Raw genomic sequence first — 15,710 nt, 5'->3', positions numbered from 1 at the left:
GTATTTGATTAGTTACGTAAGAATTTTCTTTAAAAATAAGGCTTTGCCATCAGTTTGAGAGAGCAATAGCTGGGTTGTTCTCGGGGCTCCTTTTTGTCAACAGTTTGAATTGATGTAACCCACATCCTGGCATTGATGTTTCATTTGATGATGGAAGGTGACTAGCTGGGGCTTTCTCTCCCCTGATCTTTAGTGACTCCATTTAGATTACTTTCATATACACATATACAATTAGAATTCTTCAAGACAATACTTTTCCTAGTTATTTCAAGAACCTTGGGTAGTTCACAAACATTAGTTTTCACAGAACTGCCCTGTGGCTATTTGGATATTGCACATCCTCCTCACCTTCTTCCCATCAGAATCCAGTAACAGAAATGTCCCTCAGACATAATAATAAAAGCATGTTTCAAGAGGTCAACGAATGGACTGAAGAAATAAAATCACCTTCGCTGAGAATCCCAGCTATATGTTGACAAAGATAAATAAATAAGTAAATAAATAAAATAAACAAGTAATATAGGAAACCCCAAATATGCCAGGTTCAAATGGCCAAAAACATTTGATTTTTAAAAAAATATTTTATATCTTGGGTATCCTAAGTTTCTGGGCTAATATCCACTTATCAGTCCAAGATATAAGATACAACTTGCCAAACGCATGAAATTCAAGAAGAACGAAGACCAAAGTGTGGACACTTTACCCTTTCTTAGAAATGGGAACAAAACACCCATAGAAGGAGTTACAGAGACAAAATTTGGAGCTGTGACGAAAGGATGGACCATCTATTGATTGCCATATTCAGGGATCCATTCCATAATCAGCTTCCAAATGCTGACACCATTGCATACACTAGCAAGATTTTGCTGAAAGGACCCAGATATAGCTCTCTCTTGTGAGACTATGCCGGGGCCTAGCAAACACAGAAGTGGATGATCACAGTCAGCTATTGGATGGGTCACACGGCCCCCAATGGAGGAGCTAGAGAAATTACCCAAGGAGCTAAAGGGAACTGCAACCCTATAGGTGGAACAACAATATGAACTAACCAGTACCCCGGAGCTCTTGACTCTACATGCATATGTATCAAAAGATGGCCTAGTCAACCATCACTGCGAAGAGAGGCCCATTGGACTTGCCAACTTTAGATGCCCCAGTACAGGGGAACACCGGGGCCAAAAAGGGGGAGTGGGTGGGTAGGGGATTGGGGGGGTGGGTATGGGGGACCTTTGGGATAGCATTGAAAATGTAAACGAGGAAAATACCTAATTAAAAAAATATTTTAGTAAGCTTAACAGTGTAAAGTTAAACTATGTTAAACACAAAATACATGGATGTTACAGAATGTAATACGAATTAGTTAAGGATTTTTTAGATTCTGCAAATATGATTAGAATCTTCTTTAATAAGCCGTCTTGATTTTTGTCATCATAAGGATCAATATAATTAAGCAATCCAGTGTCCTGAGTCCTCTCTGCAGTTTCCCTAGTTAGTAATGGAATCACCTCTATGTACTTTGTTTATGACTCTGCTTAGTAATAGTACTTATATCAGTGATGGCTGGAAAACTTACAAGCTAGACTAGGTAGACTGACCATAATAAGTTCTCAATACCTGTAGCTGAAATACACTACCATGACTAGTGCCATCTCTACTTTCAAATAACAGGAACCAACGAACTTCAGAGGTGGGGAATGTAGAGATACTGCTGAAAATATAAACAATCCACACTAGATTCCCAGTCTGTATTTCCTTGATGCTGTTCTGCTTTGACTGAGTGAATGAGCCTTGTCAACCCTACAGGCTCCATAGGCAAGTTTGCTCTTTAGCCTCTAATCGTACATTCTCTTAACTGACAGGCAGAGAGTGGGACATGTCACTCTTTCAGATATGGGTAGTATTGGGAAGTAGCTGGGTTTGTTTGCATATGTGTGTGTGTATGTATGTATTTTTTATTTCTTTTTTATATTTTTGAAGATCACATCTTTATTATATATAATATATGAAATATGATGATATATGATATGTAATATATATATGGATATTTTGCCTTTAAATGCACATGCCTGGCACTCTGCTGCATAGAGTTTAGAAGAGGACATCAGAAGCCCTGTGACACTAGAGTTACAAGCAGCTGTGAGCTGCCATGTGGGTGCTGGGAATTGAATCCAGGTCCTCTGGAAGAACAGCCAGTGCTCTTAACTGCTGAGCTCCCACTGCCACCCCATTTTTGAGGCTCAGTTTTACTTGGCAGCCTTGAACTCATGCCAGTCCTGTCTTCGCTTCTCAAAGGCAGAGATTTACAGTGAGAACCACCATGCCTGGCTTGTGGATGTTTCTTAAGGTAATTGTTTAGTTCTTTACTGGCTTTTATTTCTCCTATTAGAATTCCTTATATATGCCATTTTCCTATTTATTTTAAAAGCCTCGGATACTGACAGACATGAACCGTGCACAGTGGATTGAATGCAGGACTTTGCATCCATCTCCTATTCTTTGCCTTTTCCTTTATTGCCTTACCGCTGCTGATGAGAGGGTGAGATTCTGTCCTTCCAGGTGCCCTTAGCTTTGTGGCCCATAGAGATGTAGAAAGGGTGGCCTCTCCTTCTCTTCAGGGTGCACTTAAAAACTGATACCAGCATTCTTTACATCATCTTCTCTTTTTATAAAGAGTAAATATTTTGCCCATTATAATTTTTACCTTAAGTCTTTCAGCCACCATAACACAAAGGACATTATTCTTCTGACCTACTAAGCCATAGTTTTCCTTCCAATCTTCTTTCTCTTTTCCTTACAATTGTATCACCAGGACAGAGACTGTGCGTCCCCAGCAGATAACTAAATCTTGTTCTCGGTTCAAGGTCAAAGGACTTTCACCCAAAATCAGAGTTCTACCATTTCTCAGCAAATCTCTTTGTGTGTTTTTCTTTTTTGTTTATTTGACTTTCCTATCGCTGAAATAAAATGCCCTGCCAAAAGCAGTTTAAGGAAGGAAGATTTTATTTTGGACCACACCTTGACATTACATCTGATTCAAGGAAGTATGTCAAAGGTGAAAATACCCCATTTACTAAAATGAAGTACAAAAGAAAGCTTGATAAATACTTCAGAGGATCTGGGAGGATAGTTTCTGAGTATTGTTCTATTACCAGCAATATACAATGACACCCCACTTGTCTGCATGCATAGAATAGCCTTTAGAGGCTCTGTTCAGAACCTGGGTAGATATATTCCCCTGGGATACAGCCAAGTAATATTCTGCCGCTGAGAATTGTATAGAGGCTGAGGTGTAGCTCGGTGTTAGAGGACTTGCTGAGCATGTACATCAATACACAACGATGCAGTACTGACACTGGTAATAATAAGATCACCCAGCTAAAGCTAGCAATTATAGTAAACACCTCCAAACCCTGTACTTAGGAGGCTGAAGCAGGTGGATTGCGATTTCCAGGCCAACCTGGCACTGTTAGCAAGACCATGCCTCAAAATAAATAAACAAAACTGAAAAGGAAAACAAGATGGGGCATTGTTTATACTCTCTTAACAGTGCCAAGTGGACACTTCTTTATTCTCCCAGTTACACTGATCTTCCCAAGTAATAACACACCAATTTCTTCCACCTTTAACCCCTTCTTTCAGATAAAAACTCCTTATTTTTAAGACCCACTTATGATCTATTTAAGCCTATTGAAGCAATAGTTCAGTCTCTTAGAGTTTTATTTTCTCTAGAGGTGACATTTGGATGCTTGAGGAAGGCTGAAGACCTGAAGGGGCCTTTGAATCCTCATGCTGTTCTCTGAACACTCAGGTTTCCCCGGCAACCTGATTACTTCTGGTCTTGTGAATCTGAAGCTGAGTTTTCTATTGATTGATATTTGATTTCTGATTTCTCTGCAGTCTGGAAGTTTGGCAGAACTCCTGGGCCTCAGCTACTTTACCTCACCTCATATTAGGCTCTTCTGAGTTGCCATTATGAACTCCATTTGGGGCAAGTTGTAGTTAATCTACTCAGTAGGCTCTGTCCCAGTCCTGCCTCAGTTGATCGTGGGCATTGGAACTTCCATTCCTACTGCACAGGGAGCACACCTTAGAAATGCAGCAGTGTGACCCTCGGTTGCCTTCTGACCTTGTTATAAGCTTATCAACAAGTATCCAAAGTTCAGTGTAGGTATCCCTACAAATGATCAAGTGTGAATGCAGACTCTTTCCTCTATAACCACTTTGTGAATTTACCTGGAACATTTGTCCGTCTCATTTGTCCCCATGCTGCTCCCTAATTCACAGCCTCCATTATACACTTGGGCCTGCTTGTGTCTCATCTCTCAGGACCAGAAGGACATCTTTTAAGTCTTTCTTCCTCCCATAATTTCCCTTACACAACCCAAGACATGAGGTAGGTGTCAGAGAGTCACAGGTGGCAAAAATCCATTCTTACATGATCAATTAGGGAAGCAGGGAGCAGAACCCATTAACATAGACAATATGGGGCAAACAAACATAATTTTTGATATGTGACAGAATTAGGAAAAAATCTTCCTGTGCCATAAAATTTTAATTTATATGCTTATTGGTATTAATAAGCATTAGCACCAATACTTTCCTAAATGTCTGTCTCTTTATATTTTCTACATATGAATCCAAATCTTCCTTTTGAATTCCACACTAGTGACTCCCTAATACAGACATACAGTGTACACATACACATATATACATACACAAACATTCTTGTAAGTGAGTTGGTGGGTGGATAAAGAAGTTCAAAAGCATGGAAAGAAAAATAATCAAACACGTTCTTAAGATAGAGTGATTCTCTTTTGTAAGTATCTCCCTTGAACGTGTTAATAATCCCATTGAGATCGTGCTAAGTAGCTAATGTGTCCACCAGAGTGACTCCCTGCTCTGTCTCAATTTCTTTCCTCTCTTGCTTTACTTTCTATTGCATCCTACATTATCTTTCATTCACTGCATACTCTGTCATGGTGTTTCAACTTCCATAAGCTAACGCCCCAGACTGTCCAGGGCTAGGCTCTCTAACTTCTGCTTCTCTCATTACTGCATTGCATTTGCTTCAGATCCTAGCCCTGTAATGTGTCCATCTCAAGTCTTCTTGCTCTTTTCACATCCATTATAGACCTGGATATCTCTTATACATCCTCGGTTGGTGAACTCAACCATCTTGTCAAGAAATCCTGTAGTAGCTGAAATCACAGTGCCCTTGTGGAAGTGATGCTCCTGGTATTAGCATGTGTGTAGTGATATAAATAAAAACTGGTTATAAACTGTTTAACACAAAGCCAATCCCAAGATTTATTTTTCAGCATAGAGTGCTGAGACCATAGCCTCATGAATCTCAAATACCTGCTTATAGCAGTAAAAGATGCTGCTTTTCTTTAAGAGGGTCAGTGAGTGCATTCACTCATTCAGTAGGGTCTTGGCTCTTGAGCAGATGTTGCTGCTGTAACTAAAAGGTTGATTCCAAACTCAGCTGAATGCTTTTAGACCATACAGTGTCCTTCAAAATTATTCTACAACAGCTTTGTGTGTGTGTGTGTTTGTGTGAATGCATGCTGTGTGGTTATCAGGAACCAAACTCAGATCCTCTGAAAGGACAGTATGTGCTCTTAACCTCCGAGCTATCAGATGATGCCTAAAATATTTTCATGGATAAGAAATATGGGGTGCAGAGATTAACTAGTGTAACCCACATTTAATAAAAAGACCAGGGTGTCTCCCCAACCAGATTGGCATTATACGTTTCTGTCTTTATAGCCATCCTGTTTAGATGACCTTGTTTCCTGTGTGCATATTTGTTTGTCTGTGTGGTTATATAGTTCTCATGATTTTTGTTTTTGTTCCTTTGTTTCTTTTATTCCTTATTGACAGCTTGGAGACACAGCTATTTGGAAAGAGGCCAGAACCTCAAGCATCTACTGGATATCTCTGTGTCCAGTACTCCTTGAGAACAATATGATTGTGGTTTTGGTTGTATTGTTGATACCTTGCCATGACTTATTAAGCCAATAATGAGCACAGGAGAAAAGAATAGATAAGTGATATTACTCAGGAAACCTACTAGGGCTTTGTAAATATGCCTTATTTTTATTTATTTCCATTTTTCATGTGACTAGCCCTTTGACTTATTCTCAATTTTTTGAAGCAAAAGCTTGGTTTTATACAGGATATCCTCTTTGGCCCACTCACAAAGGTTTGATATTTATGTTCATAAACATTTAATCTCATTTCTTAAATACTTCCTGTGACTCACACACTCTGAGATCAGAGCTGCCTATCATTTGGTGCTGGTTTTTCAATGTTTTAAAATGCTTTATACATACAATAAGCAACATATATTACAGTTAAAACCACTATGACTGCACGTTTAATATCCTCAATATGTATGTTCTTATTGTGGGTGGGTGGGGGGGGAGAACCAACGACATTTCAAGAGTGAAGGACATACTTCCATGATGGTACTCAAAGACAGAGGCAGCTGTGCATTTTAGGAAATCCAGTTTGCGCTGAAACTAGGCTCTAAACAGTACCCATCCTGAGAAGAATTAAACCTCTCCATCGTGATCCAAGTCCCAGTTCACTCTAGCTAACGTCTTAAGCGAGAAATCTACACAGCCCTTGCATCCTTGGGGCTCAGCTGTGGTTACTACTTCCTGCCCGTGGCCAGCTACTGGTACCTGTCTAAACCTTGTCTTTGGCTCCCGATAAACCTGCAGTCGGAGCAGTGTTCTCTCCCTGCAGCACTTGCAAATCCGATTTTTATGTATAACTAAGTGCTCTTGGTTTTTGCTTTACCTACTGCCAGTGCCTGGTTTCTAGTAGGCCTGTCCCTAAGCCAGATCTGGCCTATGTAATGCTATTTGTAATGAGAAATCTAAACAGGGAATGGCAGTGAGGCATGGCAGGAATGTGTTTCCATTGGAGAACTCAGTGCAGAGAAAAAGTATAAGCAAAGCCATGTCCAGAAGGCCTTTTCAGCTGGCCAGGACGGAAGACTAATGTTTTTGTACATAGGCTTTTACTCTGCCAGCCCTTCCTCACAGATTTGGTTTTTCTTTCTCGTCCCCTCCCCCACCCTCCTTCTCACCCTTCTCTTCTCTTTTCCTTTTCTCTCCTTTTTGGACCCTGCTGCCTGTTTGCTCAGGTGGACAGTGACACCATTTGGAATGAGCTGCACTCGTCCGGTGCTGCACGCATGGCTGTTGGCTGTGTCATTGAGCTGGCTTCCAAAGTGGCCTCAGGAGAGCTGAAGGTGAGGTCTGGGTTGCATTAAGTGTGGGAAGTCTAGAGAAGTTGCTGAAATAGAGATGTTGTTGTTTGGGAAATGGCCCGGGGAGGGGGGGGGCGGGGGGAGGTGAGAGGGGCGCGTAATACGGAGAAGAAGACAGAGGGAGGAGATAACCATTGAGGTATGAGCAGAACTCTGTAAATAGTCGGTGACCGTCCTGCTTGAAGAGCCTTCCTCCTCTCCAGAATGTTCTGTATTCAGATCATACTGGTGTATGGTGTAAGACCATAGAAATGGTAAGCAAAACCGGGGTCCATGTTTAAAATACCATGTTCTCTATGTGTGCGTGCGTACGTGCGTGCGTGCTTGCATGCGTGCATAAAATCTGTCACGCAATCCATACGGTCTCTTTTGAAATGACTTAAAAACTCTGGTTACTGAGTAGTATGTATAAGCTGAAAATACCACCCAGAGAGAGGAGGGGGAGAAAGTCAAATACCAGACGACAACGGAAGGACTGAGAGGAAGAAGGAAATCGTTGATTAGGGGAGCAACGATCCAGAGTATGTTTTTCCATGAAAGAACTTCAAAAATGAGCTATGCTTTATTGTTCTTTTCTTTTATGGTCTCTTCTTTTCTACATCCTATGAAAAGAACAATGTCCAAACCCCAACGTTTCCAGTCTAAACAATTTATAAAAGCCAGAGACCTGACAGACATTGACATTTTATTTGGTATTTTAACAGTGCTATTTAAAGGTCCACCATGTGTGTCTTGAATGTAGCTACCCCAATAAACTTTGTTGGTGCTAACACAGTTTTTAATGCACTAGTTCACACACTTCATAATGTGATCTGCTATGGTGATTGATCTGGTATTTTTAGCAACTCTAAGGCTTGAGGGAAATCTATTATGACCAGCAACATATGCACCTTGTGTTTTGTAAATCTAAGGTAAAATCTAAAAAAAGATTATTTTTCTTCATGTTAAATGAATTTTTTATTCCATTTATGCCAGAATCTTGTGATTTAAAATGTAGGTCAGCATCATAAACTATGGTGTCATCTTTCCCGGGGGTCAGAATTTATAGAAATGAGCTTTGATGAGGAGATTGTGGGGGTTTTGTTGTTTTAAAAGACATGCCTGTGTGCATTTGACAAGATTTAGCCTCTGGACATTAACTGCTCATCTAGGGGATTAATGGGGCCATTAATGAATGTAGCAGTTAATTTTTAGACTTTATCGTTGCAAAAGATAAATGTAAAGGTCAGAAAGATTCAACTTTCTGGGCAGGCTTTGCTGTCCCCTGTAATGGCTTGGGGATAATTATTCTTATCTGAGTGATGTCATGTATTATGAGAAGTTGACATACTTAAAGAATAATTGAGAATCTTGTTTTCTAAAGGATTCAAGTGGATATCAATAGACTGACTACATATTACAATTTGTAAGTGTGTTGTTGCCCTACCCACATTTGATGTCAAGAGATTTTATTATATTAACATTGACGATTCCTAATTGCTTTCAGCTTGAGAATTTTTAATTGATAATTTAGAAGCCTTCTTAATTAGAATTCATACAGTCTAGAAAACCTGGACTGGGCTGAATACACAAATTTGTGAGTGATGAAAATGAAACAAATAATTCCATTTTTAGCAGGTAATCATTTCAAATGGCCAGTTACAAACAAAGCGTCAGCACACTGTACTACGGACACACTGACCACCAGCTGTACTAACATGGTTTTATTTATGTTAAGAGAAAGAATTCCTACAGATGCCCTTTTTCCTCCTTGTTAAACAGACAGTAGGCATGCTTTTAGAAGAAAGTATAGAAGATATTGAAAAACGGTCTGTTGGCCCAGGCACCTCATCTTGTTCCCGTACCTTTTGCAGATTTTCATAGCTTTTCTGGGCTTTGTTTCCTGACCTGCTACCAAGCAGGTCTGAAGAGGTTATCAATGCTGACACTGAGCTGTTTGCAGATGAGAAAATCAGGTTTGAGTCTCCACCATGTAGCTTCAGTATACAAAATAAGTACGTATTTCAAATCAAAGTTCAAATTGCTTTGGTGAACATTACCGATTTTAGAGTTAATTTATCTTTCTGATTAAAAGAACAAAGGAAGGAAGGAAGGAAAGAAAGGAAGGAAGGAAGGAAGGAAGGAAGGAAGGAAGGAAGGAAGGAAGGAAGGAAGAATACAGGACCATAATAGGCACCAATTCCATGTTGCCAAGCATGAATGAACCCCCGATAATTGCCGATTTGGGAACAGGGAAACCACATTTGAAAAATAGAAAACAAAAATGACTTGTAGACACTGTGGAGAATTTTTTTTAAAACCTAAGCTAGAGTTACATTTGTGAACCCCTAGTCAACCAGAAGTGCCCTCTACTTACCTGTCACAGGTGCCACTGTCCAGCCTAGTAGGCCTGCAGGATAAGGGTGTTGTGTTCATGGCCTGTGGATTCTGATCCCAGGAAGCAATGGGAATGCTTATTTTAGCACACTGTTAAGTAATACTATGGCAATGAATAGCAAAGGGAAAATAATTTAAAATCCACCTTTTTTTGGTCATTCGCTCTGTATTCAGTTCTCACATGTTTTACCCACTTTCCTAGAAAATATAAACTCTAATGAATTACCACTGGCATAGCATAATCTTACCTCTTTAAAATAGTACATATTTATCTTAGAAAGTATAAAAATAGTTAAGAGCTTTTTGCCAGCATGGTGGGCCTTAGATAAGTGATAAACCGAGAGATGAGCCAGATGGGAGGCCATAGGGACTATAAGAGATACAACATTATTCCAGAACACACAGAGAAAAGCAAAACAACAAAGATAAAGCTACCTGGACCAAACCTTGAATATTCACTTGACATGGACTATTCCACTCACTACTGAGATGCTCTGTCCTTCTTGCATGGGGAGACTAATAAGCCAGTAGCATTCCAAGAGGGAATCCAGCAAAGATGAAGGGCTTCAAATTAACATTTAAATATAGCACATGCCACAAACTATAGCAGTAAACTGGTATAATCTTAGTACAAAATGGAAATGCTCAGCAGAGTGGAGAGAAAATGATGAAACACTTCAACCTTACTGGCTTTTTAGCATGACACATCCTCTCTCTCTCTCTCTCTCTCTCTCTCTCTCTCTCTCTCTCTCTCTCTCTCACACACACACACACACACACACACACACACACACACACACACACACTTTTTCTCAGATCTACAGATTCCCAAATTAGTTTTCAGTAGCAAGGGACACACACATTCTGAAAATGTTGGAATTTTGGGTATACCGGAAGAATACACAAATAAAATTCTATTTTTTATAAAGCCTAAAATGCTTTAAACTATCCAAAAGTAAGTGAGTAATTTTTTTAATGCAGTAGATGCCTATGTGTGGTTCAGAAAGACAGGAATGATCTAGCTGTGAGCAAATGGTATCTTAAACTGAATTTATAGAGCATTATAGACAGTAGACATGGAATGAAGAAATACCTCTAAAAGTGAATACTTGCTAAGCTCATTAAATAGATACCTACTAAGTATATTTCAAGAGTTCCTATAGGGGTTTATTCTGATGCGACTTTGAAAATGTTGCACATGTTTGAAGAGCCTCCACCACTTATTCAGAAATGACAACAAATGCCAAACTGTCCGACTGTCTAACAGACGATCTCTCTTGTGCTTGAGTGCATACTGCCATGTCTTGTCACTATGTTAACATTCCTTGAGTGACTACTAAAGTCAGTTTGCTTGTGGTGTGCCCTATACTTACTAAGTCCCCTTGAAGTAAATACCCCTGGCAGGATCCCTTCCTTAAAGACATCAACCAATCCTTTCAGATCCTGCACATAATAAAGTCTAAACTTCAGAACCCTCTGTTTTCTTCCAGCCACTGCATTAGCCCCTTCCTGTAGTACAAATAAGTGGCTTAGTCCTCTTTTTTTGTTGTTGTTTGTATAATTATTTGATACACATGAAAAACAAGATGAAGCCAGAGAGATGGTTCAGTGGTTAAGGCCCCCAACTTCTCTTGCAGAGGGTCTGGGTTTGGTTCCCAACCCCAAAGTGGCAGCTCACAACCAGAAGTTCTGACACCCCCTTTGGACCTCTGCGGAAATCAAAGATGCATATGATGCATGTAGAACTCACTGTGTAGACCATGCTGACCTCAACTCACAAGCGATCTGCCTGCCTCTGCCTCCTCAGTGCTGGGATTAAACATATGTGCCACTAGATCTGACTAGGATCTAGATTGAAATCCAAATTAATTAATTAATGTTTAGCCCTTTTTGACTAATCATCCTCAGAATAAACAGTGTCATTTGCTTATTGTCATCTTTTAAAAGCAAAATTGCCTTATATTAAAAAAAAAAAAAAGAAGTGTACAGGTAAAACATTCACACACCTAAAGTAAAAATAATCTTTTTAAAACAAATAAATCCATCTAAATTTAAAAGGCAATAAAATAGCAAGCTCTCCATCATTCCTTCATTTGCCTCAGGAAATAGGAAGAATACTGATCAAGCTAACATTTGCTCACAGATAGATCATTCCTGTCTTTCTGAACCACAAGTAGCCATCTACTGCATTTTAAAACATTACTCATTTACTTTTTGATAGTTTAGAACATTTTGGGCTTTATAACAAGTAGAATTGTATTTGTGTATTCTGCTTTTGTTCTCCTTCCTTTAAAAATCACACTGTGGAGCTGTGTGCATACAGATATGTACCTGTGACTCACTTACTTTTTGAGTAATAATGCATTCCTTTACATTAAAATATTCAGTTCATTCTTCTGTGTGCTGTTTTTATTATAGCCAACATCTGTTCTTTGAACAATACTGCATGGACACTTGAGCATGCTTTCTGTTCTAAACTATGCATTACAAGAATGTCCAGTTACTAGGTTAGCCACATAGTAAATTTTAGTAGGTAGCGCCAAGTGGAACTCCAAAGCAGTTTTGCTAAAAGAACGTTAGCAAAAGTACCACTTTGTAGCCTGTAAATTCTTGCTTACGCCATGGCAATAGCAAAATTGGTAAGATTCATCAGGATGAATATATTTGAAACTCTGGAGATTATCAAAAGGCTGACATCAACTCCAGAAACCTGTGTTAAAAGCACATTCCCTGAATCCTTATGGGAACAGTGAGCTTTGTGGTCTCTTAAGTCACCCCATCTTGCTTCCCAGGACCACTGCAGCTCTAACACATAGCGATGCTCATTCTCGGAGAAGGCCAGGAATTTGGCACGCTTTACAGCTGCAATGAGCATGGCGTTCCATTAGAACCTGATTGCCAGGGAGATGACTTTAATTTGTTGTGTCTGGTCCTTCCCTATAAGATTAAAAGGCTATTCCTTGTTTGAAATCACGCAGGAATCGCACAGTATTAAAGCCCTTTCTCTCAAAAGCATTTATTGGAAACTAAAAGGCAATCCAAAACCTTCCAGTGAGCGGATGCACAGCTGTATGGGAAATCATAGGCACCAGGCTCCTGACAGCCTAGCAGGCTACGAGAATGACAAGACGTGGCTATGTGTATACCCAGGGCTGTGGTCAAGCTCAGAAAAGACCTACAGAGGCCCTAAACTCTCAATTCAAGCTGATTTTGAGCATCTGCTCAAACAGGAAGTGGAGGGCTAGGTTAGCTGCCCAAATAGACACACTAACACATTTACATACACATGGTCACCATCACAAAGACTAAGGCCACTAAGCTAACAAAGCCAAAGTCAGTGCTGCATACAGCAAAGAAAACAGACATTATAAAAGTAGTTCAGGAAACTACCAAACAAAACAGCTATCAACTAAAATAACCCCCCCCCACACACACACACACACACCGCCAGAGAGAGGTGGGGCTCTAATGTTCAGAGACTCCATCACACCTGTTTTAAAAGTTTACTTTTCTTTTTGTCCTTGTGTTTATTCTTCCTTCTCTTGTATGATACATCTCGATGCAGTGTTTTCTCCCTCCATTCTTCCCAATGCCCCTCCTTCCCTTTCTCCTAGATCTACTGCTCCTCCAGTCCCCTTTAGAAAAGAGCTGGCTGCAATATGTGTCACCCACTGATCACTAGCACCAGGGTTGGCTAGTCCAGTGGTCTTTCCTTCCCTCACCTCTCCATGCGCCTGTGTCCCATCCATCATCCTTGTCCCTCAACCCCTACTACCCACCTCTCCTGAAGCTGCATGATCTACACTGAATATAGGAGAACCATCTTTGGTCAAGGGTATACAAGTGGCTGCACTTCCCTGCTGGAACTTCCAAGCAAGCTCCCAAAAGTCTACCTTACAAAAACAACAGCAACAACAACAACAACACAACAGCAACAAGTAGAGAGGCAAAGAACAATAAATTTTAAGGTAATAAAAGACTCAGTAATTTGTGTACCAAAGGTAGCTCAGCTCAGACTTAGCAGACAAACATAATTTAAATATGTTTTTAAAAAAAGAACAAAACGTCATTATAAAAGATTAATGAAGTAGATAATTTCCTGCAAAGAATATTAATTAAAAATACATTAAATAAACCTAAGACCAAGCAGGGATTATGAGGTTAAAAATATATTAATGTAAAAATTTTAAATGCCAAGAGAGCTTAATATAAAATATAAACAGGTAGACAGAGAAACTTAAGCTTGAATATAGCAAAATTGGAAGTGTCTAGTCTCAAAAATAGAAATGAAGATATGTAGAATTTCAAAAAAGCAGAATAAGATATTATCAAATCTACCAATCTACACAAGATAGGACTTCTAAGAATGGATTAGAGAACATTTCAGAAAGAATGATGGCCAAGAATTCCTCAAATTTGATTTTTAGGAGTTAATCAACATACTCAAAAAAAAAAAAACCCTCAGTGAACAGCAAGTAGTATAATCTAATAGAAATCTGCACCTAGATATATCATAATGTAACTGTGTGAGACAAAGATAAACTTGAAAATTATAGAAGAAAGTTAACTCATCTGTGCTCAGGAGCCTTGATTCATTTAATGGCTGACATCTCATGACAAGCTATGAAGCCCAGAAGCAGTGGTGACTTATAGTGAGAAAAAGGTCACTAGCTAAGGCCTATCTTCATAAAATAGTCTTCCAGAAAATGAAGGCATGTTGGTACCAGTCAGTTATGCTGAAGAAGAGAGAAGGAGCCATCCTGGATTCTGCATTCAGAGCCAGCTGGGCTAAATAAAAAGACTTAGAGAGAGGGAGGGAGGGGGAGGGGAAGAGGGTGAAGGAGAGGGAGGGAGGGAGGGAGGGAGGGAGGGAGAGGGGGAGGGAGGAAGAGGGGGGAGGGGGGAAGGAGAGAGATAGGAGAGGGAGAGAGGGAGGTTGGGAGATAGAAACCATCCTGGATTCTGCATTCAGAGCCAGCTGGGCTAAATAAAAAGACTTAGAGAGAGGGAGGGAGGAGGATGGAAAGAGGGAGAAGGAGAGGGAGGGAGGGAGGGAGAGGTAGAAAGAAGGAAGGAAGGAGGAAGAGAGAGGAGGGAGAGGGAGGGAGGGACAGAGAGAAGTTGGAAGAAATAAACTTTAAATTAGTTAGGGCTGAAGCTATAAAAAAGCTAAGAGAATTTCATGCTAGAAACAAGCTTTATTTTTAAAAAATTACTAAAGGGAGTTTCTAAGAATATAATGAAAAAAACATTACATAATGACTAGAATCCCCCCAAATTACCAAAATAAAAATAAGTATAAAAGCATTACAAATTATAATATAAATATGGGCTCATTTTTGAAATTCCTTTACTTTTCTTTTTCTTATTTTTTCTTTTTTCTTTTTCTTTTTTCTTTTTCTATTTTGTTCTTCTTCAAGACAAGGTTTCTCTGCCACCTGTCCTGAAACTCACTCTACCAGGTGGCAGGTGGCCTCTAACTCACAGAGATCCACCTACCTCTGCCTCTGCCTCCTGAGTTCTTGGATTAAAGGGCCATGTGCCACCACTGCCTGGCCATTGTTTGATACTCTTAAATGAGGACGATATGGAACAATATTCTAAGTCTGAGTTTATAACTGGTGTGTGATGTACGCAGACACAACCTGTCTGATTATTAGGACAAAAGACAATCCAAAATGGATTACATAAGAAACAAAAAAACAACAATAACAACAACAAAAAGAAACAAAGCCTTTGAATATTTTGGGAACTAGGATAGTGTTTAAACTTGATGAAACTAACTAGTACCCCGGAGCTCTTGTCTCTAGCTGCATATGTATCAAAAGATGGCCTAGTCGGCCATCACTGGAAAGAGAGGCCCATTGGACTTGCAAACTTTATATGCCCCAGTACAGGGGAATGCCAGGGCCAAAAAGGGGGAGTGGGTGGGTAGGGGAGTGGGGGGTGGGTATGGGGGACTTTTGGGATAGCATTGGAAATGCAAATGAGGAAAATACCTAATTTAAAAAAATGTTGAAGTGTTAATTGTGATCTATAGGGCAAGGACTAA

At 39.8% G+C, this 15,710-nt stretch overlaps 1 protein-coding gene across 27 annotated transcripts in view; it reads left to right on the top strand.

Moving 5' to 3' along the window:
• Positions 1-15,710, top strand: part of Hdac9 (histone deacetylase 9) — an 869,516-nt gene that overhangs the window by 661,509 nt on the left and 192,297 nt on the right. For all 27 annotated transcript variants that reach the window (XM_030246984.1, XM_006515264.4, XM_006515266.1 and 24 more), the window contains one exon: positions 7,157-7,264. In XM_030246984.1, coding sequence (XP_030102844.1) covers positions 7,157-7,264 — 108 coding nt within the window. The remainder of the gene's footprint in view (positions 1-7,156; positions 7,265-15,710) is intronic.

This window comes from Mus musculus, chromosome 12 (assembly GCF_000001635.26).
Source record: "Mus musculus strain C57BL/6J chromosome 12, GRCm38.p6 C57BL/6J".
NCBI classification, from domain to species: domain Eukaryota; kingdom Metazoa; phylum Chordata; class Mammalia; order Rodentia; family Muridae; genus Mus; species Mus musculus.
Note: the sequence above shows the minus strand (reverse complement) of the source record. Positions and strands in the feature narration are given on the sequence as shown.